Raw genomic sequence first — 23,830 nt, forward strand, 5'->3', positions numbered from 1 at the left:
GGTCGTAATTGTAAATGAGAACTTGTTCTCAACTTGCCTACTTGGTTAAATAAAGGTGAAATAAAATAAATAACATTATATTTAAATTATATAATGACCCCCCATCTTGATCTGAATTTCAGCTTGGTCTTTTGTTGCATATCTGTTGTGCATTATATGTGCGCCCTCTAGTGTTTCTGCTGTTATGGGGAAGGGTTGATGCAAAGTTTACTATCTTACTGTCATTCGTTACATTCACCGTATTATTTCGATACCAAATTCAGATGATTTCCTAATTAAGTCTGTGTATAAAACATATTCAACTAACATGAGGAATAGTATGATTGGGAGAGTTGGCTACAAAAACGTACACATTCTAAACAGATTTATAGTCCATGGTGGCGTGGGTATATGTATTTTCTCTCGATGGTTCATATTCTGTAGACAGAAAATAGAAGCGAATGGTGCGCTGGTATCCCGGTGCGCGTTCACGACTCCAGAAACAATCCACCCAGTCAAAAATAACGGTAGCCAATGATGGGAAGGGAGTGAGACCAACTGTGCACTGATCCGTGGCATACCAAGACAGACGACAGAAAAATAACTGCGATCATGACACGTAAAATTAACAATAAAATAGAATAGATAAACGTATCATGTTTTGAAATAAGGTTTATAAAGAGAAGGGACTTAGAGAATGCCTTATAAAAAAACGTATCCTTGTTTGGAAATAGTGCTGGCTTGGGAGTCGTAGTCCATGCGTCTCTCTGGATGAGTGTTTCTACAGTAGGTCTGCTAACGCCTTTTGTATTCAGCCATGTCCGAACTAAAAACCCGTGAACTGCTCAATGCCTTATTACGCGATCCGTGGCTCTGGAATGCAATGCAACATTGTTGCGACGCATAACGATAATGTGTTCCACTTTAGAAAGCGAGTTTGTTCCAGCCATTTTTTGGGGGAGAAGCAAATCACTTATATGTTTCGCATCGCGTATGTATTTTTGCGGATTAAACGCCTAAATAACTCGAAATAACTGGAAGATTACTATTTTCTCGCCTATCATGGAAGATACGGAGCAGAGTGAGGTAAGTCCCTCTTTCCTTCATAGTTTTACAATTTGATGTTGAAGACTTTATACCAGACTATTTGCAACTGTTGATCAACATTTACCATTCAACTTTTCTGACAACCCGTCAAAATAAGTTTAGAATGAGTACAGTATCTAGGCTACAAACCCTCCGTGACAGACTTTCTCTGGCAAACTAGAATGATGACTAAAATCAACTGTCATTAACCGCAGACTTGATTTAACAGGATTTACCTTGGGCATTTTCCTTATAGTAAATTCTAAATGTAAGATTCCTTTCCAAAAACGACTCTTAAAATAGTTGGGAAGGTCTGGTGGGCATTTAAACAGCTGCACATTTCAGGCAAACCTCTCCGGACTATCCCAACTGCAGCTGACGCTAATAACCAACAGTTGTTTCCCAAAGTCATGTTGATCCATAGTCTCAACAGTATAGTCACCACAGAGGAAGGAAACGGCGATACCTAGTCAGTTGCACAACTGAATGCAGTCAACCTACATGTGTCTTCTGCATTTAACCCACCCCCTCTGAGAAAGTCAACTAACTGTATGTTTTTCATACTGAACAGTGCAGTGCATGAGATGTGGAAAAAACATTCATAAATTATAGTTGAAGTCAGAAGTTTAAAACTAGTTTTTCAACCACTCCACAAATTGCTTGCTCACAAACTATAGTTTTGGCAAGTCAGTTAGGACATCTACTTTGTGCATGACACAAGTATTTTTTCCAAATATTGTTTACAGACAGATTATTTCACTTATAATTCACTGTATCACAATTCCAGTGGGTCAGAAGTTTACATACACTAAGTTGACTGTGCCTTTAAACAGCTTGGAAAATTCCAGAAAAGATGTCATGGCTTTAGAAACTTCTGATAGGCTAATTGACATCATTTGAGTCAATTGGAGGTGTATCTGTGGATGTATTTCAAGGCCTACCTTCAAACTCAGTGCCTCTTTGCTTGACATCATGGGAAAATCTAAAGAAATCAGCCAAGACCTCAGAAAAAAAATTGTACTCCTCCACAAGTCTGGTTAATCCTTGGGAGCAATTTCCAAACGCCTGAAGTTACCATGTTCATCTGTACAAACAATAGTATGCAAGTATAAACACCATGGGACCACGCAGCCATCATACCGCTCAGGACGGAGACGCGTTCTGTCTCCTAGAGATGAACATACTTTGGTGTGAAAAGTGCAAATCAATCCCAGAACAACAGCAAAGGACCTTGTGAAGATGCTGGAGGAAACGGGAATAAAAGTATCTATATCCACAGTAAAACGAGTCCTATATCAACATAACCTGAAAGGCTGCTCAGCAAGGAAGAAGCCACTGCTCCAAAACCGCCATACAGTTTGCAACTGCACATGGGGACAAAGTCCTCTGGTCTGATGAACAAAAAATAGAACTGTTTGGCCATAATGACCATCGTTATATTTGGAGGAAAAAGGGGGAGGCTTGCAAGCCGAAGAAAACCATCCCAACCGTGAAGCACGGGGGTGGCAGCATCATGTTGTGGGGATGCTTTGCTGCAGGATGGACTGGTGCACTTAACAAAATAGATGGCTTCATGAGGATGAAAATAATGTGGATATATTGAAGCAACATCTCAAGACATCAGTCAGGAAGTTAAATGTTTGGTCGCAAATGGGTCTTCCAAATGGACAATGACCCCAAACATACTTCCAAAGTTGTGGCAAAATGGCATAACGGCAACAAAGTCAAGGTATTGGAGTGGCCATCACAAAGCCCTGACCTCAATCCTATAGAACATTTGTGGGCAGAACTGAAAAAGCGTGTGCGAGCAAGGAGGCCTACAAACCTGACTCGGTAACACCAGCTCTGTCAGGAGGAATGGGCCAAAATTCACCCAACATATTGTGGGAAGCTTGTGGAAGGCTACCCAAAACGTTTGACCCAAGTTAAAAAATGTAAAGGCAATACTACCAAATACTAATTGAGTGTATGTAAACTTCTGACCCACTGGGAATGTGATGAAAGAAATAAAAGCTGAAATAAATAATACTCTCTACTATTATTCTGACATTTCACATTCTTAAAATAAAGTGGTGATCCTAACTGACCTAAAACAGGGATTTTTTACTCAGATTAAATGTCAGGAATTGTGAAAAGCTTAGTTTAAATGTATTTGGCTAAGGTGTATGTAAACTTCTGACTTGAACTGTATGTGTCAGAGATACAGTCCATGCCTCCTCATCAAAGTGCCATTGACAGGCTTCATATTAAAACTTTTATAGGTAAGAATCTGCCTGGCAAGGCAGGTGATCTGACAAGTTCAGCATTTTCTCCTTCAATTAAATCAAATTAGTCTCAGAGAGAGCACTAATCTCTCTCAACACAGGGTCATGTTGCCTAAAGCCGGCCTTGATACCTTGAGACGCTGTTAAGTGTCTCTCGGGTGCAGCCCATTGGCCAGTACCCAGAGCAGATCCCCAGCCTGTCTGAGCAGAAGGATGTTCTAGCCCAGGAGGAGAAGCAGGAGAATGTGGTCTCCGAGTTTCACTTTGTTTTTGCCTTTGACCATCTTCATAGCAGCTATTTGCTTTCCAGCTGATAGTCAATCATTACAAATGCAATTACAAAAAACAGCATTGAGACATTCCATTCAATAGAAGGTGCCTATCAGTGTCTGATCTCTGTGGTTGTCTCTGTCATGTTAACCCCAGGAGGAGCAGAAGGAACTGGAGCTGGTGGTCCTCTGTCTGCAGGAGGAGGGCATGGCCCCCGGGGCCTCAGTGAAGGAGCAGCTGGGTTTCCTATGGAGGCTGTTCCAGCACAGCGAGGGACGCCTCGTCGCCGTGACCCATGACCTGGACAGCCTACGAGCACGCCACTCTGCCGAGATGGCCGAGGTGAGCCATTATCTAGAGTTTTGTCTGTGATGCTACACTGTACAGGCTACCCATACATTCATCTCAATGAACTCACTCATCTGGCTTCAGCCAAAGCTCAGGGCCTGAGCTGATGATATGTGTCTATCTCAGGTGCAGAGGTACCTGGAGCACATCCGTAGCCTATCAGAGAAGAGGGATGCCCTGGCCCAGGAGTACGAGCAGGAGAATGAGGTCCTCAGGGCCCAGCTGCAACGCCTGACACTCCAGCAAGGTGGGACCTAGAACCCAGATAAGATGTGAAAAATGTAACCCTGTGGAAACAAATTAACTTTTGCAACGAATAACCACGTTGCTTTAAAAAAAAAAATAATCTGATATTGTCAAGTGTCTTTGTTTGGTATGTGTATACCACCTCAAGTGTAATTATTGAACGATCATGTCATCACACTTCTTTCAATTATACTTTCTAGTTTTGGATTTCATACATCTTTTCCTTTTTATAATGATTTACAAAGTCTATAAAAATACAATCTAAACGCACATATGGTTCTTTGTGTGTAGGATTCAAATGTGTATCCCATTCCCTGTCATATCAGTGTCATAAGTGTCCTTATCAATGTGTATCCCATTCCCTGTCATATCAGTGTCATAAGTGTCCTTATCAATGTGTATCCCATTCCCTGTCATATCAGTGTCATTAGTGTCCTTATCAATGTGTATCCCATTCCCTGTCATATCAGTGTCCTTATCAATGTGTATCTCATTCCCTGTCATATCAGTGTCATTAGTGTCCTTATCAATGTGTAATAGTCCCCTTTTAAGTGAAGTGTTGTAGGTATTGTACTTACAGTTTAATTTCTTGTGTGTGTGTGTGTGTGTGTGTGTGTGTGTGTGTGTGTGTGTGTGTGTGTGTGCAGATGCCCAGATGAATGAGGTGGCTGAGATGTTGTACCAGGAGGGCCTGGCAGAAGTGATTCCCAGCAGCCACAGTGAACAGGTGGCCTACCTGCTGGTGGAGAGGGCTTCCCTGCTGGAGAGACCTAATGACCCCCAGGTCCCCGATGCCCAGGCAGGCACACCCTCTGCCAGCCAGCAGGAGACACAGTCCCAGATTCAGTGCCCCAAAGAGAGCATGGACCAGGTGAGACCAACTCGCTGTCTCATGCTTTCTCTCAGTCCAAGATTATACTGAGTTTAGATGAGAGGATTAGGGCTAACCAAAGTACTTTAGAAGTCACATTTCTTTTCTTGTTCAGCTCATTCCAGTGGTTTAGTAACTGTCACAAATGTTACATGAAGATATATAGTTACATGGAAATACTATAGTTGGTTCATGTTGTTATAGTGAATTTGCTAAATCAGGGTGTCTTAGACAGTGGACATGCGGCAGCTCCGCTGGTAAGACCATGGAGGGAGAAGATGATCCAGACCCCTGTCTGTGACTAAACTGTTCATTCATTCCACTGTCTTTCCACAAGGGGGCACCCTCACGTGGCCAGAGCCCATGGAAGAGGCTCTTTGGACTCCGCAAGGCAGCTCAGAGCAAACAGGCTTTGGCCTCAGTATGTCCATTTAGATAATACTGCATCCCCGTTAACACTTAGCCAAGCCTGAACAAGATGCTCTATTTTATGTTGAAACTCTTCAGCATGGTGTGGGGACCCCTGTGCATGCCCTCTAATTGCTGTGTTTGCTGCATCTCTTTCCTGTTCTCTTTGCAGCTTGACGTTTATTGGGATGAGTCTTGTCCTTGAGGCAGAACTGTGCGATTTCTGCTAGATGGGTCAAAATTGGCTACATTGAAAAAATTCATCAAAACAAAAATATGCCTTTTGGTCTCAATTTAAAGTTAGGGTTAGCGGTGTGGTTAAGGTTAGGGTTAATGATTTTATGACTTTGTGGCTGTACCAGCTAGTGACCACTCTGAAGAGCTGCCTCCAGAACAAGATTCATGACGAAAATGCTAATTCTTTCTAGTTAACATTGTTCCATGTTTCTGGGTGTGTGGATGTAATGGGTATTTTGGAGTCTACACCCCTTAGTGTCAATGGTATCCTGTCTGAACCAAATGCATGTACTGCACGTGTGATTTCTTGACCAATTAAAAATTTTAATTGAATGTTTCTGTTTATTCTGTTTTAACCTTGTTTAACCTTCTCGGCGTGAGGAACAGCGAATGCCGCACAACAGTGATCTTTCAAATGACTCCACCTTTTCCTGCAGAGAATGATTCGTCAAATCAATAGTACTCCTGTAGACAGCGATGATAGATTCCTCTCCGTGCTCAGTGGTGTGGTCTGCTCTCTTCCCCTCCCCAGGTTGAGCTCAGGCCGGGGTCAGGGCTCAGTGTGGAGCAGGAGTGGGCCCGTCTAGAGAGAGACCTGGAGGAGGCGTCACGTCGCTTGGCCATGGCCCACAGAGAGATCCGACGTCTGACCGATGAGCTAGAGTCAGCCCACATGACACAGAGTGCCTATGGTGAGACCAGATTTCACACAGCCCTTTTCTCTGCTAAGTACTAGTTAGGGTACTAGTTACTGTTCAAATAAAATAAAATGTTATTTGTCACATGCGCCGAATACAGTGGGGGGGAAAGTATTTGATCCCCTGCTGATTTTGTACGTTTGCCCACTTACAAAGAAATGATCAGTCTATAATTTTAATGGTAGGTTTATTTGAACAGTGAGAGACAGAATTACAACAAAATAATCCAGAAAAACGCATGTCAAAAATGTTATAAAATGATTTGCATTTTAATGAGGGAAATAAGTATTTGACCCCTCTGCAAAACATGACTTAGTACTTGGTGGCAAAACCCTTGTTGGCAATCAGAGGTCAGACGTTTCTTGTAGTTGGCCACCAGGTTTGCACACATCTCAGGAGGGATTTTGTCCCACTCCTCTTTGCAGATCTTCTCCAAGTCATTAAGGTTTCGAGGCTGACGTTTGGCAACTCGAACCTTCAGATCCCTCTACAGATTTTCTATGGGATTAAGGTCTGGAGACTGGCTAGGCCACTCCAGGACCTTAATGTGCTTCTTCTTGAGCCACTCCTTTGTTGCCTTGGCCGTGTGTTTTGGGTCATTGTCATGCTGGAATACCCATCCATGACCAATTTTCAATGCCCTGGCTGAGGGAAGGATGTTCTCACCCAAGATTTGACGGTACATGGCCCCGTCCGTCGTCCCTTTGATGCGGTGAAGTTGTCCTGTCCCCTTAGCAGAAAAACACCCCCAAAGCATGTTTCCACCTCCATGTTTGATGGTGGAGATGGTGTTCTTGGGGTCATAGGCAGCATTCCTCCTCCAAACACGGCGAGTTGAGTTGATGCCAAAGAGCTCCATTTTGGTCTCATCCGACCACAACACTTTCACCAGTTGTCCTCTGAATCATTCAGATGTTCATTGGCAAACTTCAGACGGGCATGTATATGTATTCTTGAGCAGGGGGACCTTGCGGGCGCTGCAGGATTTCAGTCCTTCACGGCGTAGTGTGTTACCAATTGTTTTCTTGGTGACTATGGTCCCAGCTGCCTTGAGATCATTGACAAGATCCTCCTATGTAGTTCTGGGCTGATTCCTCACCGTTGTCATGATCATTGCAACCCCACGAGATGAGATCTTGCATGGAGCCCTAGGCCGAGGGAGATTGACAGTTCTTTTGTGTTTCTTCCATTTGCGAATAATCGCACCAAATGTTGTCACCTTCTCACCAAGCTGCTTGGCGATGGTCTTGTAGCCCATTCCAGCCTTGTGTAGTTCTACAATCTTGTCCTTGACATCCTTGGAGAGCTCTTTGGTGTTGGCCATGGTGGAGAGTTTGGAATCTGATTGATTGCTTCTGTGGACAGGTGTCTATTTTACAGGTAACAAGCTGCGGTTAGGAGCACTCCCTTTAAGAGTGTGCTCCTAATCTCAGCTCGTTACCTGTATAAAAGACACCTGGGAGCCAGAAATCTTTCTGATTGAGAGGGGGTCAAATACTTATTTCCCCCATTAAAATGCAAATCAATTTATAACATTTTTTACATGCGTTTTTCTGGATATTTTTGTTGTTATTCTGTCTCTCACTGTTCAAATAAACCTACCATTACAATTATAGACTGATCCTTTCTTTCAGTGGGCAAACATACAAAATCAGCAGGGGATCAAATACTTTTTTCCCCCCACTGTACAACAGGTGTAGACCTTGACGTGAAATGCTTACTTACAAGCCCTTAACCAACAATGCAGTTTTAAGAAAAATAAGAGTTAAGAAAAATATTTCCTAAATAAACTAAAGTAAAAAATAAAAGAGCAACTGTATTTTCTTAAAACATTTTTTATTTCACCTTTATTTAACCAGGTAGGCAAGTTGAGAACTTGTTCTCATTTACAACTGCGACCTGGCCAAGATAAAGCAAAGCAGTGTGACACATGGAGTAAACAAACAAGCCAATAACACAATAAACAAGTCAATGATACAGTAGAAAAAAGAAAGTCTATATACAGTGTGTGCAAAAGGCATGAGGAGGTAGGCCATAGGAGCAAATAATTACAATTTAGCAGATTAACACTGGAGTGATAAATTAGCATATGAAGAAGGTATTAATGTATGCGTGTTTTGTGTGCCAGTTGTGTGTTATGTATTTCTCCGACATCGGTCTTGAATAAGTGTATGTGTGCTTTACCCAGAGCCAGAGCTGCAGGGAGCCCAGGAGGAGGTAGAGCAGCTCAGACAGGAAGTGGAAAAGCTCAAGAAATGTGGTAAGAAGATATTTACTTTACATTTAAGATTACTGTTAAAAAAAATATATTCCTTTGTGGAGCATTTTCAGAGAACAGCCTTTCAGAATGTCAAAGGAACTGCACAGTATCGCTTTAGGCTTTTCCAGAAGTATGACTGACTGACTGTAACTGATGTGGAGACGGTGACGCCCATAGTTTGGAGGGTAAAATGTCCCTTTGTCCCTCCCATAGACGTGGTGGAGTTGCGTAAGGCCAAGGAGCTGAATGATCGTCTGGACCAGGAGATCAGAGCCCTCAGGACGAGGGTGCGCACCATGGACGCAGAGAGAAAGACCCTCCTAGAGACGGTAATCTGCCATTCCTGGATTCAGTTATCCCCCCTCCTTAAATTGTCATAAAGAAATGGATAATGGACAAGATGCAGTCATTTTGGCTTCAATGTGTGAGGGGTGGGGTGGGTGAAGGTCACGATATTTACTGTATGTCATTTGGACATACTGTTGTTCCCTAGGTGGAGAAAATGAAGGACTCTGACAATGCGGCTAAGACTCACCCAGAAGCACTGCAGCTTAACTTGGCTAAGGTACAACCAAACGCAGTATGGAGATGAGACCCCATCAAACTACAATCAGTTATTGATATCACCATCTTTATAGCAATATCTGTTGCTTCAAAAATAATTGAAGTGGTCGTGCAGTAGGTTTTGTCTTTCAAACATTGCCTTAATTAACAGTTCCTGTCACGTAACTGCCTGTGCTGTGTTGTGTGTTTCAGGGAGAAGGGATAGCCGCCCCTCAGATGCACACTGTCTGTCTCCAAACAGAACTACTGCTCCTGGACCAGGACAAGACCCATGAAAGGTCCCACCTTAACTTTGTCTCTAGAACTTAGCCCAAAACCAAACCCAGTACATGTCTCAGATTTGTGTTGGCTGCTAGTAGATGTTATTCCAGTTAATTAATGTGAAAGAGGAAAGGAAAGTGAAATCTGTTGTCAGATGGTGGCAATGTGTCTCTCTTTCATGCAGACGCCTCCAGCAGTCCGAGACCAAGGACAAACTAAATGATGTGCGGCGTCAACTGCAGGGGCTGCAGGAGAAATACGATGAGCTGATGAACGTTACGAAGAAGGCAGAGGAGTACGAGGACTACGAGGAGCTGAAGAAGCAAAGAGAAGAGGAGGAGAAGGTTCTGGAGCTGCTGATGGATAAGACCGAGGTGGTGGAGGGGGAATATGAGGAGCTGAAGACTAAGAAAGAGGAGATGGAGGAGGAATATGAGGAGCTGAAGACTAAGAAAGAGGAGGTGGAGAGGGTGTATGAGGAGCTGAAGACTAAGAAAGAGGAGGTGGAGAGGGTGTATGAGGAGCTGAAGACTAAGAAAGAGGAGGTGGAGAGGGTGTATGAGGAGCTGAAGACTAAGATGGATGAGGAGAAGAAGGAATATGAACATCTGGAGAATATGAGGGAGGAGTTGAAGCTGGATGAAGCTCTGGGCCGGAGCAAGCAGCAGCAGCAGCATAGTAGTCAGGCGGTGGAACTGCAGTTTAAGGTGAGGATGACTCCTGTCCGCTGATGATGTAGTGTTATGCTGTGGCCACTAGGAGGGGCTACAGAATTAGTGTGAATGGGCTAGTTAGGACCAATTATGTGTCTATGGTTAGGACCTAGCCTACTGTCAATGTCAATATTTATCACATTTGTTAATGGAATGAACTTACAAGTTTTAACTTTGATAGAATAGTAACATACTTATCTCACAGCAAATTGCTTAAATCCACGTTTACATTTAATCTTAAAAATCATCTTACAATTTAAATCCTCTTTCCTGACTACCTTTCCTAAGAGCTGCTGGCATAACAAAGTTTTGTTTTTACTGTCTACATCCCACACAATGGCCCATTGGAAGCAGCTGATGTTAATGGCTTGTGCTGTGTTTTTCATGGATTTAGCGGGTATTCATTTTACATGGCAGCTTGGTTGCGCTGTCTTTCTTCATTTAATGTCACCCTCCATTGTGTGCCACAAACGGTGTATTATGTACAGTAGCTGTGGGCGCAGGCCTGCTGTTGATGTATTGATGGAGCATGGACATGTTGTTCTGGGTCGTGACTGGTAGAGGAGATATTACCCAGTAAGCAAAATTACGTTGAAAAGATGTCTTTTAGACATCCTTTCCAGATGTTGACATCACATGCATTTCAGTGGCTGAATGAAAGGTTCGAAAGCTTATTTTCCGGATGTTTAAAACACGTATTTTCCAGACATCGATAAAATACGCATAATACGGACGTCAAAAAGACACAGCCTGACGGTAAATGCGTAGTGGGTACCCAGAAATCCAGAACCTGTTTTAAGATAACATTCCACTTCCTATAATCCTTGTCATGCTAAAATCAAGAAGTGGAAAGGAGTGGAAAGACAACAGAAACAGACTGGTACCCAGGCTAAAGAGATATTGTCTAAATAGGGAAGTCTCAGTTAATCCATGTTTTGATTAGAAAACAACCTGTTTTTTTTGGGGGGGGGGGGATCTTGCTACTTAATTGAGACAGTTATGAAATTACAGAAGGGGAGATAGTTACGTGGGAGAAACAGTTTGAAGGGTTGGAATGGGGAATTAAACCCAAGTCTATGGGCAGAGGCGTGTATGGGCACGTTCCTCTGCCCAGGTGTTGCTGACGCATGCCAGATCTTACAATGCCTGGTTAGGTATTTTATGTATCATCTAACCACATATGCAATCTAGTGCCCGATGCCAGTTGATGACGTGGCACCCAACCATTGGTTGATGCAGGGGAATGCATATGGCTGCGTTTCCAAAGGCAGCCTAATTCTGATATTTTCTTTCACTAATTGGTCTTTTGACCAATCAGATCAGCTCTGAAAAAGCTCTGATGTGATGGGTCAAAAGACCAAATGAGTGGGGAAAAAATCTGAATTGGGCTGCCTGTGTAAACACAGCCTAAGTGTCGATGCCTGTAGTGTTACCACTAGACCACAGGCTCTGCACTAGAAAACAATCAGCTTTAAAGCTGAAACAGCGCACTGTTCGGCCCAGCACCTTTTGTTATTGTATTTGTTTTGTTGATGAAACAGAGGAGATCAGCAACCGGCAATGTGGGGAAAAAAATTGCTGTACATATTCTGGTGTTCTATCTTGCGTGCAATGATGTCCAAGGGAAAAATAACAGTGTTCGTTGTTTGAAGGAACTTATTTGTTGTAATATCCCAAATAGACGTAGCAGTTTCACCAAGTACCAAATGCTTCCTCAATAGGGGCCCGTTTCTTCAAGATGGCGTCGGATGGGATGGCTGCCATCTTATTGGCGCTTAACCAACCATGTTATTTTGTTTGTTTTTTCGCGTTGTTCGTAACTTGTTTTGTACATAATGTTGCTGCTACCGTTTCTAATGACCGAAAAGAGCTTCTGAACATCAGAACTGGGATTACTCACCTCAAACTGGACGGGGAGTTCTTCTTCAATGAGTCGGACGCGAGGGATATACTATGGACACCCGACCAGGCCCAGATCCCTGTGATTGGCTGAAAAAGAAAATGTAGGTCTTGCGGAAAGAGATCAGGATGCCTTGTGAGGATCAGGCGACTAGTGGAGTACACCACATCAGCTTTATCAATAAGTGCATCGAGGGCGTTGTCTCCACAGTTACTGTACATACATACCCCAACCAGAAGCCATGAATTACAGGCAACATTCGCACTGAGCTAAAGGGTAAAGCTGCGGCTTTCAAGGAGCGGGACTCTAACCCGGAAGCTTATAAGAAATCCTACTATGCCCTCTGACGAACCAAGAAACAGGCAAGTGTCAATACAGGACTTAAATCAAATCGTACTACACTGGCTTCGAAGCTCATTGGATGTGGCAGGGCTTGCAAACTATTACAGACTACAAAGGGAAGCACAGCCGAGAGCTGCCCAGTGACACGAGCCTACCAGACAAGCTAAATAACTTCTATGCTCGCTTTGAGGCAAGTAACATTGAAACATGCATGAGAGCATCAGCTGTTCTGGACGACTGTGTGCTCACACTCTCCGCAGCCGATGTGAGTAAGACCTTTTAAACAGGTCAACATTCACAAGGCCGCTGGGCCAGACGGATTACCAGAACGTGTACTCCGATCATGCGCTGACCAACTGGCAAGTGTCTTCACTGACATTTTCAACCTCTCCCTTTCTGAGTCTGTAATACCAACATGTTTCAAGCAGACCACCATAGTCCCTGTGCCCAAGAACACTAAGGTAACCTGCCTAAATGACCTCCGGCCCGTAGCACTCACGTCTGTAGCCATGAAATGCTTTGAAAGGCTGGTCATGGCTCACATCAACACCATTATCCCAGACACCCTAGACCCACTTCATTTGCATACCGCACCAACAGGCCATGAGGTAGTCATTTGAGGTAGTCATTTGGAATGCATTTCAATTAACAGGTGTGCTTTGTTAACAGTAATTAGTAATTTGTGGAATTTCTTTCCTTCTTAATGCGTTTGAGCCAATCAGTTGTGTTGTGACAAGGTAGGGGTGGTATACAGAAGATGGCCCTATTTGGTAAAAGACCAAGTCCATATTATGGAAAGAAAAGATCAAATAAGCAACGAGAAACAACAGTCCATCATTACTTTAACCCATGAAGGTCAGACAATCCAGAAAATTTAAAGAACTTTGAAAGTTTCCTCACGTGCAGTTGCAATAACCATCAAGCGCTATGATGAAAATGTCTCTCATGAGGACCGCCACAGGAAAGGAAGACCCAGAGTTACATCTACTGCAGAGGGTAAGTTCATTAGAGTTAACTGCACCTCAAATTGCAGCCCAAATAAATGCTTCACAGAGTTCATGTAACAGACACATCTCAACATCAACTGTTCAGAGGGGACTGTGTGAATCAGGCCTTCATGTTCGAATTGCTGCAAAGAAACCACTACTAAAGGACACCAATAAGAAGAAGAGACTTGCTTGGGCCAAAAAACACGAGTAATGAACATTAGACCGATGGAAATCTGTCCTTTGGTCTGATGAGTCCAAATTTGAGATTTTTGGTTCCAACCGCTGTGTCTTTGTGAGATGCAGAGTAGGTGAACAGATGATGTGGTGTGATGGTGTGGGGGTGCTTTGCTGGTGACACTGTCTGTGATTTATTTAGAATTCAAGGCACACTTAACCAGCATGGCTACCACAGCATTCTGCAGCGATATGCCATCCCATCTGGTTTGCGCTTAGTGGGATGGCCCTCCAGGCTGTGTAAGGGCTATTTGAACAAGAAGGAGAGTGATGGAGTGCTGCATCAGACGACCTGGCCTCCTCATTCACCCGACCTCAACCCAAATGAGATGGTTTGGGTTGAGTTTTACCGCAGAGTGAAGGGAAAGCAGCCAACAAGTGCTCCGCATATGTGGGAACTCCTTCAAGACTGTTGGAAAAGCATTCTTAATGAAGCTGGTGGAGAGAATGCCAAGAGTGTGCAAAGCTGTCAAGGCAAAGGGTGGCTTATCAAAATGGCAAATCAAAAAAATGTTGATTTGTTTACCACTTTTTTTGGTTACTACATGATTCCACATTCATAATATTGATGTCTTCACTATTATTCTACAATGTAGAAAATAGTCAAAATAAAGAAAAACCCTTGAATGAGTAGGTGTGTCCAAACTTTTGACTGGTACTGTATGTCAACAATCCAAAGGACCATTTTTATGGATTTCATTTTGTGAAAACAAATCATGGTTTCTCTGTATGTAAATGTACTGTTTGTGTGTGTGGTTGTGGTGGTGTTCAGGTGTGTGCTGAGTTGAAGCAGGGCCAGGCTATGGTCAGCCATCTGGAGCAGAGGGCTCTGCAGCAGGAGAATAGGGAGCTGAGGGAGGGGCTGGCCCAGAGCAGCCAGAAAGCCCAGAGTTGCAGCCATCTGCAGGAGGAGCTGAGCGCTGAGAGGGCCAAGCTCAAAGCCATGGAGGTAGAGGTGAGACACCACACAGGCGTGCAGTGTCATTCATAGTCTTCAGCCTATAGTCTCAAGCCAGGTGTGGCCAATCCATTTCCGCAGAGGGACAGTGAAATTTGTTCCAATCGACTTTGTTCCAGTTAAACTAATTTAAATTCCATGCAGATTAGTTGAGTCGGTTGCATTACTGTGGATAAGATTGGTACCCATAGAGAGAGAGAATCTGTAGTTCTGAGCTCTCTGACCAAGCCAAACAGAATAATAGTAGTAGTACTTTCCACACAAGGTAAATGACCTCTTCCCTCCGCTGCCTCTTTGACTAAGATACAGGGTCTGCAGCAGCAGCTGAAGAGCACAGAGCACCAGCTGAACGTGGAAAGAAACCGCAACACAGAGTCTGGCCAGCAAGAGGAGGAGGCAAGATACACGGCCCTTAGGACTCAGGAGAACCAGCTCCACAGGTACCTTCTCCTACTAAAGGCCCCTCTGCTGCTTCAGTTAAACTGTTTAAACCAGCAACCAGCTGTGTGATGGTCAGGTGTGGTCTTGTAGTGGTTTGCTTGTGCAGTTGTAGATTTCTGGTCCTGGTCTAAAAGTGTGTGTGGTTCATTCAGGAGGATGTGGGAGCAGAGGGAGGAGGAGCTGCAGGAGGAGGGGTGTTCCCTGCGAGAGGTGGAAGCCTCCCTGAACTGCACTAACTCAGAGCTGAGCCGCCGATTTAGAGGCCAGCAGACACATCGAGATGTCCTACAGAGTCAGACAGCCACAGCCAGGCAGGAGGTGAGTGTCTTGGCACTCTCTCTTAATTTCAAGAGGAAGCTGTCAAATAACTAAATGTATAGTGCGGCCCTTGATAAAGATTAGCAACAATGATTGTATAAAATAAATAATTCAAATACTGAGGTGTATTGTATGCCAAAAAAATAGGAAATTATATTCTTTTAAACTAATATAATTGCTGAGAGGAAGACATTTTGTTAATAGTAATGAAAAATGGTTTCCAAAAAGGTAGAGGTCAAAATTATTGACAAACCTGAAGATTCTTATAAATAAAGTAGTCAAAAGTTTTTGATTTGGTCCCATATTCCTAGCACACAATGACTACATCAAGCTTGTGACTCTACAAACTTGATGAATTCATTTGCAGTTGGTTTCAGATTATTTTGTGCCCAAACAAAATTTATGGTAAATAATGTATTGTATCATTTTGGAGTCACCTTTTATTCTAAATAAGAATATGTCTCTAAACACTTCTACATTAATGTGGATGCTACCGTGATTACGAATAATAATGAGTGAGAAAGTTATAGCGGGTCAAAGGTCATACCATCAAGACATGCTAACCTCCCCTGTTATTATTCATGGTGAGAGGCTCTCATATAAAACTAGCATACAAGTATTAGTATGCAATCTAATAATTTCTAAAACAAGTTGAGCATACAACACAGTTCAGTATGAGTCATTTATTTTATACCGTCATTATTGTTCATCTTTATCAAGCGTGTCAATAATTTCAGACCCCACTGTATCTGTGTTTCAGTCCGAATTGTATGGTATTGGAACAAATGTAAACTGAGACCCTCATCTAGCCTATGTAGATGTTGATCATGTCTTTCTGTCTGCCTGCCTGCCTGTCTGACTGACCACAGATTCCTGCTGATTATGTAAACCTGAAGGAATGCCTGGAGGCCAGGCAGGAGGATTGTGAGAAACTGACAAAGGAGCTCATGGAAGTTCTCACGTGCCTGGATTTACAGAAAAGGTAAAGATCCTAGAGAACATTCACAAAGCAAAACCAGGGACTTAGCCTAGCTACTGTAGTCACACTTTCACTCTCTTCTGGTGCTCAACAATGCTGTGTGGTTTGGTTTCCTCTGCTCCCACAGCAAGAACGCCGAGAAGCGATCTCAGCACAAAGCCAAAATGCGGCGAGCCAAACAGATTTTTTTGAAGGAGACAGGATGTCGTGATGAGAGGATTCAAAGCCTTGAGAGAGACTTGGCTCTCGCCTTAACCTCATCAGCCAGGGTAAGAGGTCAGACCCACCAGCCAGATTGTCAGACTGCACAATAGGGGTCCGCTCCTTTGCCTGGCACAACAATAGGTACCACCTGCTGTGTGCCTGACAACTTTGAGCCAATCAGAGAGCACGAACTTCAGTGAGAGGGAAAGGAGTGACAACAAGACGGAGAAAAGAGGGCACTTTTCCTGCACTGCCACTTTCATGCTCAAAACAGTTAACTAAAATCATAATTGACTTTTTTTTGCTGTTGCAAGTCTTGCATCTTACATCTAGCTAAGGGAGTTTTGTGTTTGAAGGATAAACAGTATTTTGCTTAAAACCTCTCTGGGAAATGTGGGACGCCAGTGAAATCGCAGAGCGCCAAATTCAAAACAACAAAAATCTCATAATTCAAATTTCTCACACATACAAGTATTATACACCATTTTAAAGATAAACTTCTCGTTAATCCAACCACAGGGTCCGATTTCAAAAAGGCTTTACGGCAAAAGCATAGCATTAGATTATGTTAGGACAGGACCTAGACAAGAAAAACCACACAGCCATTTTCCAAGCAAGGAGAGGTGTCACAAAAACCAGAAATACAGCTAAAATGAATCACTAACCTTTGATGATCTTCATCAGATGGCACTCATAGGACTTCATGTTACACAATACATGTTTGTTTTGCTCGATAAAGTTGATATTTATATCCAAAAACCCCATTTTACATTGGCGTGTAATGTTCAGAAATGTTTTGCCTCCAAAACTTCCGATGAATGAGCACATCAATTTACAGAAATACTCATCATAAACATTGATAAAATATACAACTGTTATGCATAGAATTAAAGATACACTTCTCCTTAATGCAACCGCTATGTCAGATTTCAAAAAAAGCTTTACGGTGAAAGCACACTTTGCAATAATCTGAGTACAGCGCTCAGTCACCAAAACAAGCCATACAGATACCCGCCATGTTGTGGAGTCAACAAAAGTCAGAAATAGCATTATAAATATTCACTTACCTTTGATGATCTTCATCGGAATGCACTCCCAGGAATCCCAGTTCCACAATAAATGTTTGTTGTTTCGATAAAGTCCATATTTATGTCCAAATACCTCCTTTCTGTTCGCGCGTTTAGTCCAGCATTCCAAATTCACAAGAGCGCGCGTTTAGTCCAGACGAAAAGTCAAAAGTTACATTACAGTTCGTAGAAACATGTCAAACGATGTATAGAATCAATCTTTAGGATGTTTTTATCATAAATCTTAAATAATATTCCAACCGGACAATTCCTTTGTCTTCATAAAGGAAAGAGAAGGGAGCTTGTGCGCACGCCTGCGCGCGTGACTGAGAAGATGGTCTACTGCCAGACACCTGATTCCAACAGCTCTCATTCTCTTCCCATTCACAGTAGAAGCCTGAAACAACGTTCTAAAGACTGCTGACATCTAGTGGAAGCCTTAGGAAGTGCAATATGACCCCACAGACACTGTATATTGGATAGGCAATCACTTGAAAAACTACAAACCTCAGATTTCCCACTTCCTGATTGGATTTGTTCTCAGGTTTTTGCCTGCCATATGAGTTCTGTTATACTCACAGACATCATTCAAACAGTTTTAGAAACTTCAGAGTGTTTTCTATCCAAATCTACTAATTATATGCATATTCTAGCTTTTGGGCCTGAGTAGCAGGTAGTTTACTCTGGGCACCTCATTCATCCAAGCTACTCAATACGGCCCCCCGATCCCAGAGAAGTTAAGTTTGACAATATACAGTAGTTGAAGTTGGAAGTTTACATACACCTTAGCCAAATACATTTAAACTCATTTCTTCACAATTCCTGACATTTAATCCTGGTAAAAATTCTCTGTTTTAGGTCAGTTAGGATCACCACTTTATTTTAAGAATGTGAAATGTCAGAATAATAGTAGAAGGAATGATTTATTTCAGCTTTTATTTCTTTCATCACATTCCCAGTGGGTCAGAAGTTTACATACACTCAATTAGTATTTTGTAGCATTGCCTTTAAATTGTTTAACTTGGGTCAAACATTTCGGGTAGCCTTCCGCAAGCTTCCCACAGTAAGTTGGGTGAATTTTGGCCCATTCCTCCTGACAGAGCTGGTGTAACTGAGTCAGGTTTGTAGGCCTCCTTGCTTGCACACGCTTTTTCAGTTCTGCCCACAAATGTTCTATAGGATTGAGGTCAGGGCTTTGTGATGGCCACTCCAATACCTTGACTTTGTTGTCCTTATGCCATTTTGCCACAACTTTGAAAGTATGCTTGGGGTCATTGTCCATTTGGAAGACCCATTTGCGACCAAGCTTTAAGTTCCTGACTGATGTTTTCAGATATTGCTTCAATACATCCACATAATTTTCCTGCCTCATGATGCCATCTATTTTGTGAAGTGCACCAGTCCCTCCTGCAGCAAAGCACCCCCACAACATGATGCTGCCACCCCTGTGCTTCACGGCTGGGACGGTGTTCTTCAGCTTGCAAGCCTCCCCCTTTTTCCTCCAAACATAATGATGGTCATTATGGCCAAACAGTTCTATTTTTGTTTCATCAGACCAGAGGACATTTCTCCAAAAAGTACAATCTTTGTTCCCATGTGCAGTTGCAAACCATGTACCCGTTTCCTCCAGCATCTTCACAAGGTCCTTTGCTGTTGTTCTGGGATTGATTTGCACTTTTCGCACCAAAGCACGTTCATCTCTAGGAGACAGAACGCGTCTTCTTCCTGAGTGGTATGACGGCTGTGTGGTCCCATGGTATTTATACTTGCGTACTATTTTTTGTACAGTAGAACGTGGTAACCTTCAGGCGTATGGAAATTGCTCCCAAGGATGAACCAGACTTGTGGAGGTCTACAATTTCTTTTTCCTGAGGTCTTGGCTGATTTCTTTTGATTTTCCCATGATGTCAAGCAAAGAGGCACTGTGTTTGACGGTAGACCTTAAAATACATCCACAGGTACACCTCCAATTGACTCAAATGATGTCAATTAGTCTATCAGAAGCTTCTAAAGCCATGACATATTTTTCTGGAATTTTCCAACTGTTTAAAGGCACAGTCAACTTAGTGTATGTAAACTTCTGACCCGCTGGAATTGTGATACAGTGAATTAATGTAAAATATGTGAAATAATTTGTCTGTAAACAATTGTTGGAAAAATGACTTGTGTCATGCACAAAGTAGATGTCCTAACCGACTTTCCAAAACTATAGTTTGTTAACTAGAAATTAGTGGAGTGGTTGAAAAATGAGTTTTAATGACTCCAACCTAAGTGTATGTAAAGTTCCGACTTCAACTGTAGCTAAGCCAATCACACTTCATTAAACAAATGGGAAAGCTTCCTTCCTCCATGCTAGCTATCTAGCCACTGTAGGTATACATCATTGGTAGTAACAAATCAAAGTGAATTAGGGTTTCATTTATTATTAATTAAAATCAACTTTAATTAGAATGAAATTTAAATTTTCATAATGGAGTACTCGTCAAGGTTGAATGTTAGCTCATTTTGCGTCCTCATATCCACCGCTTCTCTTGTTGTATTTTTGGTCTCGTCTCCCTCGCTCTTTCTGTGCTTTGCAACTTCACCCCACAACACATACAAACCAAGCCCTACCCGCTGCAACTCACAACAAGCAGTTCCAACTCTATGTGAATGCTAATTAAGCTAACGCTTGCATCCCGAGTGGTTATACTACGTGAGAAAAAAAAACGTTTTTATTGATTCAAATAAGTGGACGAGGCTACATAAAGTGGATAAGCAACTCGTTCTCATTCTGAGGTCAAAATAAACATCTTATCCAGGTAGGCCACTTGATTTCAACATATATCCAAAAAGGACAGGCTAACATGCTGTTCGGACAGGTGCAGACAGGCAGGAGGGTGTGTTCGCTAACTACATTAGATCCAAGTTGGCAGTGGCAAGACTTGAACTATACATATTAGCAGACTATTTACAAGGAAGGGGACTTGTGCTTGAGAGATTGAGACCTGTGTTCATTTTCTATAGCGTAATGCATTCATTTGCTACAAAAGCTTATTCATTATTAGTTGATGTGCATTGGAATGGAGTGGTAGGTAGCCTAGTGGTTAGAGCGTTGGATTAGTAACCGAAAGGTTGTAAGCTTGAATCTCAGACCTGATAAGGTAAAAATCTGTCGTTCTGCCCCTGAACAAGGCAGTTAACCCACTGTTCCTAGACCGTCATTGAAAATAAGAATTTGTTCTTAACTGACTTGCGTCGTTAAATAAAGGTAAAATAAAAATATAGTTAATATAAGTAGACATGTAATCATAACTGACTGTAGTGCATATAAAGCACCCACAAGTTACTGGTGGCTGAAAATACAATCATCGCGGGATGAAAGAGTGACAAATTTCCAGGCAAGGGCGGTCCATTTAAAAAAATCATTCATTCCTTCCTTCCTCACCCTGCAAGTGTATACTCGCCAGGATTGATGTAGCCATAGGGAAAGAATCTGCCTTGGACCTCACTCTGGCATCTAATGCAATGGCAGGAATCTGTGAGTGGGAGGTATGGGAGGAGTCGACAGTAGGGAGTGATCATTACCTCATAGTATGCACAGTAGGGAGGAGGTGGTGTCAGTGGATGGAGTAGGCAGGTGGGTGGGTGTTTGGAAGGGCAAAGTGGGATCACTTTCAAGAGCTGAGTGAGCAGGTGATGGCTCGGATGGATATGAGAGGGGATATGGATAGTATGAATAACTGGGTGAGAACAGCGTTAGTGGGGGCAGCTACTGAGGTTATACCTAAGAGTTCAGGGAGGAGGAAAACGGTCCCATGGTGGACGGAGGAGCGTGGGACAATGGTGAGGAGTAGGAACAGGGCATTTAGAGTACTGAAAAGGACACACAACTTCCATCTGATTCAGTATAAGGAGGCTCAGGCCCCGGTGAGGAGAACTATCCGTCAGGCAAAGAGGTTATGTTGGCGTCGGTTCTGTGACACCATTGGAAGGACGAAACCAGTGGGAGAAGTGCAGGGGATGATTAAGAGGATGAGTGGGGTCAGAAGGGAGTGGGATTATCCAGTGTTGACGACTGGGAAGGATGTGGCAGTAACAGATGAGGAGAAGGCAGAGATGATGGCCAAAGCGTTTGTCCAAGTGCATAGCTCAGCATATTTGTCAGAGGAGTGGCAGAGGGGGAGAGAGAGAACAAGAGAGGAGCATCCTGGAGTGCTGGATAGGATGGAGGATGCAAATGATGCGTTGAATGCACCATTTACTATGGTAGAGGTGAAAAGGGCAATAGGTAAGGCTGAGTTAACTTCACCTGGGAAAGATGAGTTGTGTTATGTTGACCCAGCTTAGTGATGAGGCCCTGGATAAGGTGTTGTACAACAGAGTGTGGGAGGAGGGAAAACTACCAGGCAGTTGGAAGGAGGCAGTAGTGGTACCAATCCAGAAGCCAGGGAAGGACCCAATGAGGCCAACAAGCTATCGGCTAATAGCTTTAACATCACATGTATGTAAGATTATGGAGCGTATGATTATGGAGAGTCTAACTAACTTCCTGGAGAGCAGGGGGCTAGTATTGCCACATCAGAGTGGATTCAGTAGAAGGGTAGGAGAACTATGGACTCAGTGCTCTGCTTAGAAGCAGAGGTCAGGAAGGCTCAGGTGAACAAGGAGACTGTTGTAGCTGTCTTTTTTTGATGTGGAGAAGGTGTATGATATGATGTGGAAGGAGGGGTTGTTAATCAAGCTTGATATTATGGGGGTAGGAGGAAGAACCCACAGCTGGCTAAATGATTTCCTGTTTGGAAGGTCTATCCAAGTGAGGGTGGGGAAGTCACTATCAGTCAGCTACCTGGTGGAAAACGGTACACCGCAGGGGTGCGTGATTAGTCCTCCGTTGTTCTCAATCATGATCAATGATGTTTACTCTCAGGTACAGCCGGCTATTGGGAGGTTGTTATTTGCAGATGATGGGGCCTCGTGGAAGAGAGGAAGAAATGTGCCATTACATAGTCAGGAAGGTACAGAAATCAATTGATGAGGTAGAGTGGTGGACATTATTGTGGGGATTCGGGTTCTCTGTAGAGCAAAACTCAGACAGTCTTCTTTACCAGAAGGAAGGTGGGAGATGAGGTATGCTTGAGGTTATAAGGGAGAAACTTGGAGAGGGTGGGGGCCTTCAGGTTTCTTGGGGTATACTTTGACACCAGACTGACCTGAGCAGAACACATTGAGAGAGGGGTGGGAAAGTGTAAGGTGCTAAATGTGATGCGCTGTCTGACGGGGAAGGAGTGGGGGGCTGGGCATTCCTCATTGAGGACCATGTATGTTGTTTTGATCCAATCTGTAATAGACTATGGCAGTAAAGCATCTGGTTCGGTACCACGGACCTCATTGGAAAGACTAGATGTCATACAGGGGCAAGGACTCAGAATATGTAGTGGTGCCTTTCGGACATGCCCAGTGGCTGCACTACAGGTGGAGATGGGGGATATGCCATTGCAGATTAGGAGACAGCAGCTGGCACTGAATTATTGGGTCAACCTACAGGGACATGGGGTGTCTCATCCTGTGAAATTGATTTTACAGGCATGCTGGGAACACAAGTGAAGACGGAACACAAGCATTGGGTGGATGGGTAATATCCAGGCGAGGGAGATGGGACTGTATGGAAGGGAGTTTAGTCCAACGGTAGCTATTCCTGTAAATCCACCATGGCTACTCCAACCTCCAGTAGTTGATCTAGAAGTGTGGCAGGGGTGGCAGTCAGGAAACGTATTACAGATCATCTGGCTCTATATACAGCGGAGCTGATGGCCATATTGTTGGCCTTGCTGTGGGTGGAGGAAGTCAAGCCAGACAGAGTAGTTATTTTCTCTGATTCATGTGCAGTGTTGATGAGTCTGCAGTCCTTTAGGTCACGTAGCAGACAAGACCTGCTTTGAGGTGCTACAAACCCATGGCAGGATTAGACAGATGGGTATACAGATAAGATTTACTTGAGTCCCTGTCCATGTGGGGGTGGAGGGGAACGAGGCAGCTGATATACTGGCTAAACAAGCACTTAGTAGTGAGGATGTTGATGTTGTAGTTTCAATGAGCAAGGCAGAGGCAAAAAGCCTGATATGGACAGTGATGGTGCAGAGATGGCAGGAGCAGTGGAATAGAGATAATAAGGGCAGGCATTTATTTCAAGTACAGAGGAAAGTCGGGGAGG

General features: G+C 43.3%; 1 protein-coding gene across 9 annotated transcripts in view; it reads left to right on the forward strand.

The window, feature by feature from the left end:
* Positions 1-503: 503 nt before the first annotated feature.
* Positions 504-23,830, forward strand: part of si:dkey-264d12.5 (plectin) — a 29,774-nt gene continuing 6,447 nt past the window's right edge. For 6 of the 9 annotated variants that reach the window (XM_014166274.2, XM_014166278.2, XM_014166279.2 and 3 more), the window contains exons 1-16: positions 504-1,065; positions 3,756-3,941; positions 4,074-4,194; positions 4,841-5,064; positions 5,402-5,485; positions 6,242-6,401; positions 8,596-8,667; positions 8,881-8,996; positions 9,161-9,232; positions 9,424-9,509; positions 9,677-10,199; positions 14,443-14,625; positions 14,932-15,068; positions 15,222-15,387; positions 16,257-16,369; positions 16,494-16,635. In XM_014166274.2, coding sequence (XP_014021749.1) covers positions 1,042-1,065; positions 3,756-3,941; positions 4,074-4,194; positions 4,841-5,064; positions 5,402-5,485; positions 6,242-6,401; positions 8,596-8,667; positions 8,881-8,996; positions 9,161-9,232; positions 9,424-9,509; positions 9,677-10,199; positions 14,443-14,625; positions 14,932-15,068; positions 15,222-15,387; positions 16,257-16,369; positions 16,494-16,635 — 2,409 coding nt within the window. In that variant the 5' untranslated portion in view covers positions 504-1,041. The remainder of the gene's footprint in view (positions 1,066-3,755; positions 3,942-4,073; positions 4,195-4,840; positions 5,065-5,401; positions 5,486-6,241; positions 6,402-8,595; positions 8,668-8,880; positions 8,997-9,160; positions 9,233-9,423; positions 9,510-9,676; positions 10,200-14,442; positions 14,626-14,931; positions 15,069-15,221; positions 15,388-16,256; positions 16,370-16,493; positions 16,636-23,830) is intronic. The other 3 variants (XM_014166275.2, XR_006761348.1, XM_014166276.2) reach the window with 3 other exon arrangements.

This window comes from Salmo salar, chromosome ssa22 (assembly GCF_905237065.1).
Source record: "Salmo salar chromosome ssa22, Ssal_v3.1, whole genome shotgun sequence".
Classification (NCBI taxonomy): domain Eukaryota; kingdom Metazoa; phylum Chordata; class Actinopteri; order Salmoniformes; family Salmonidae; genus Salmo; species Salmo salar.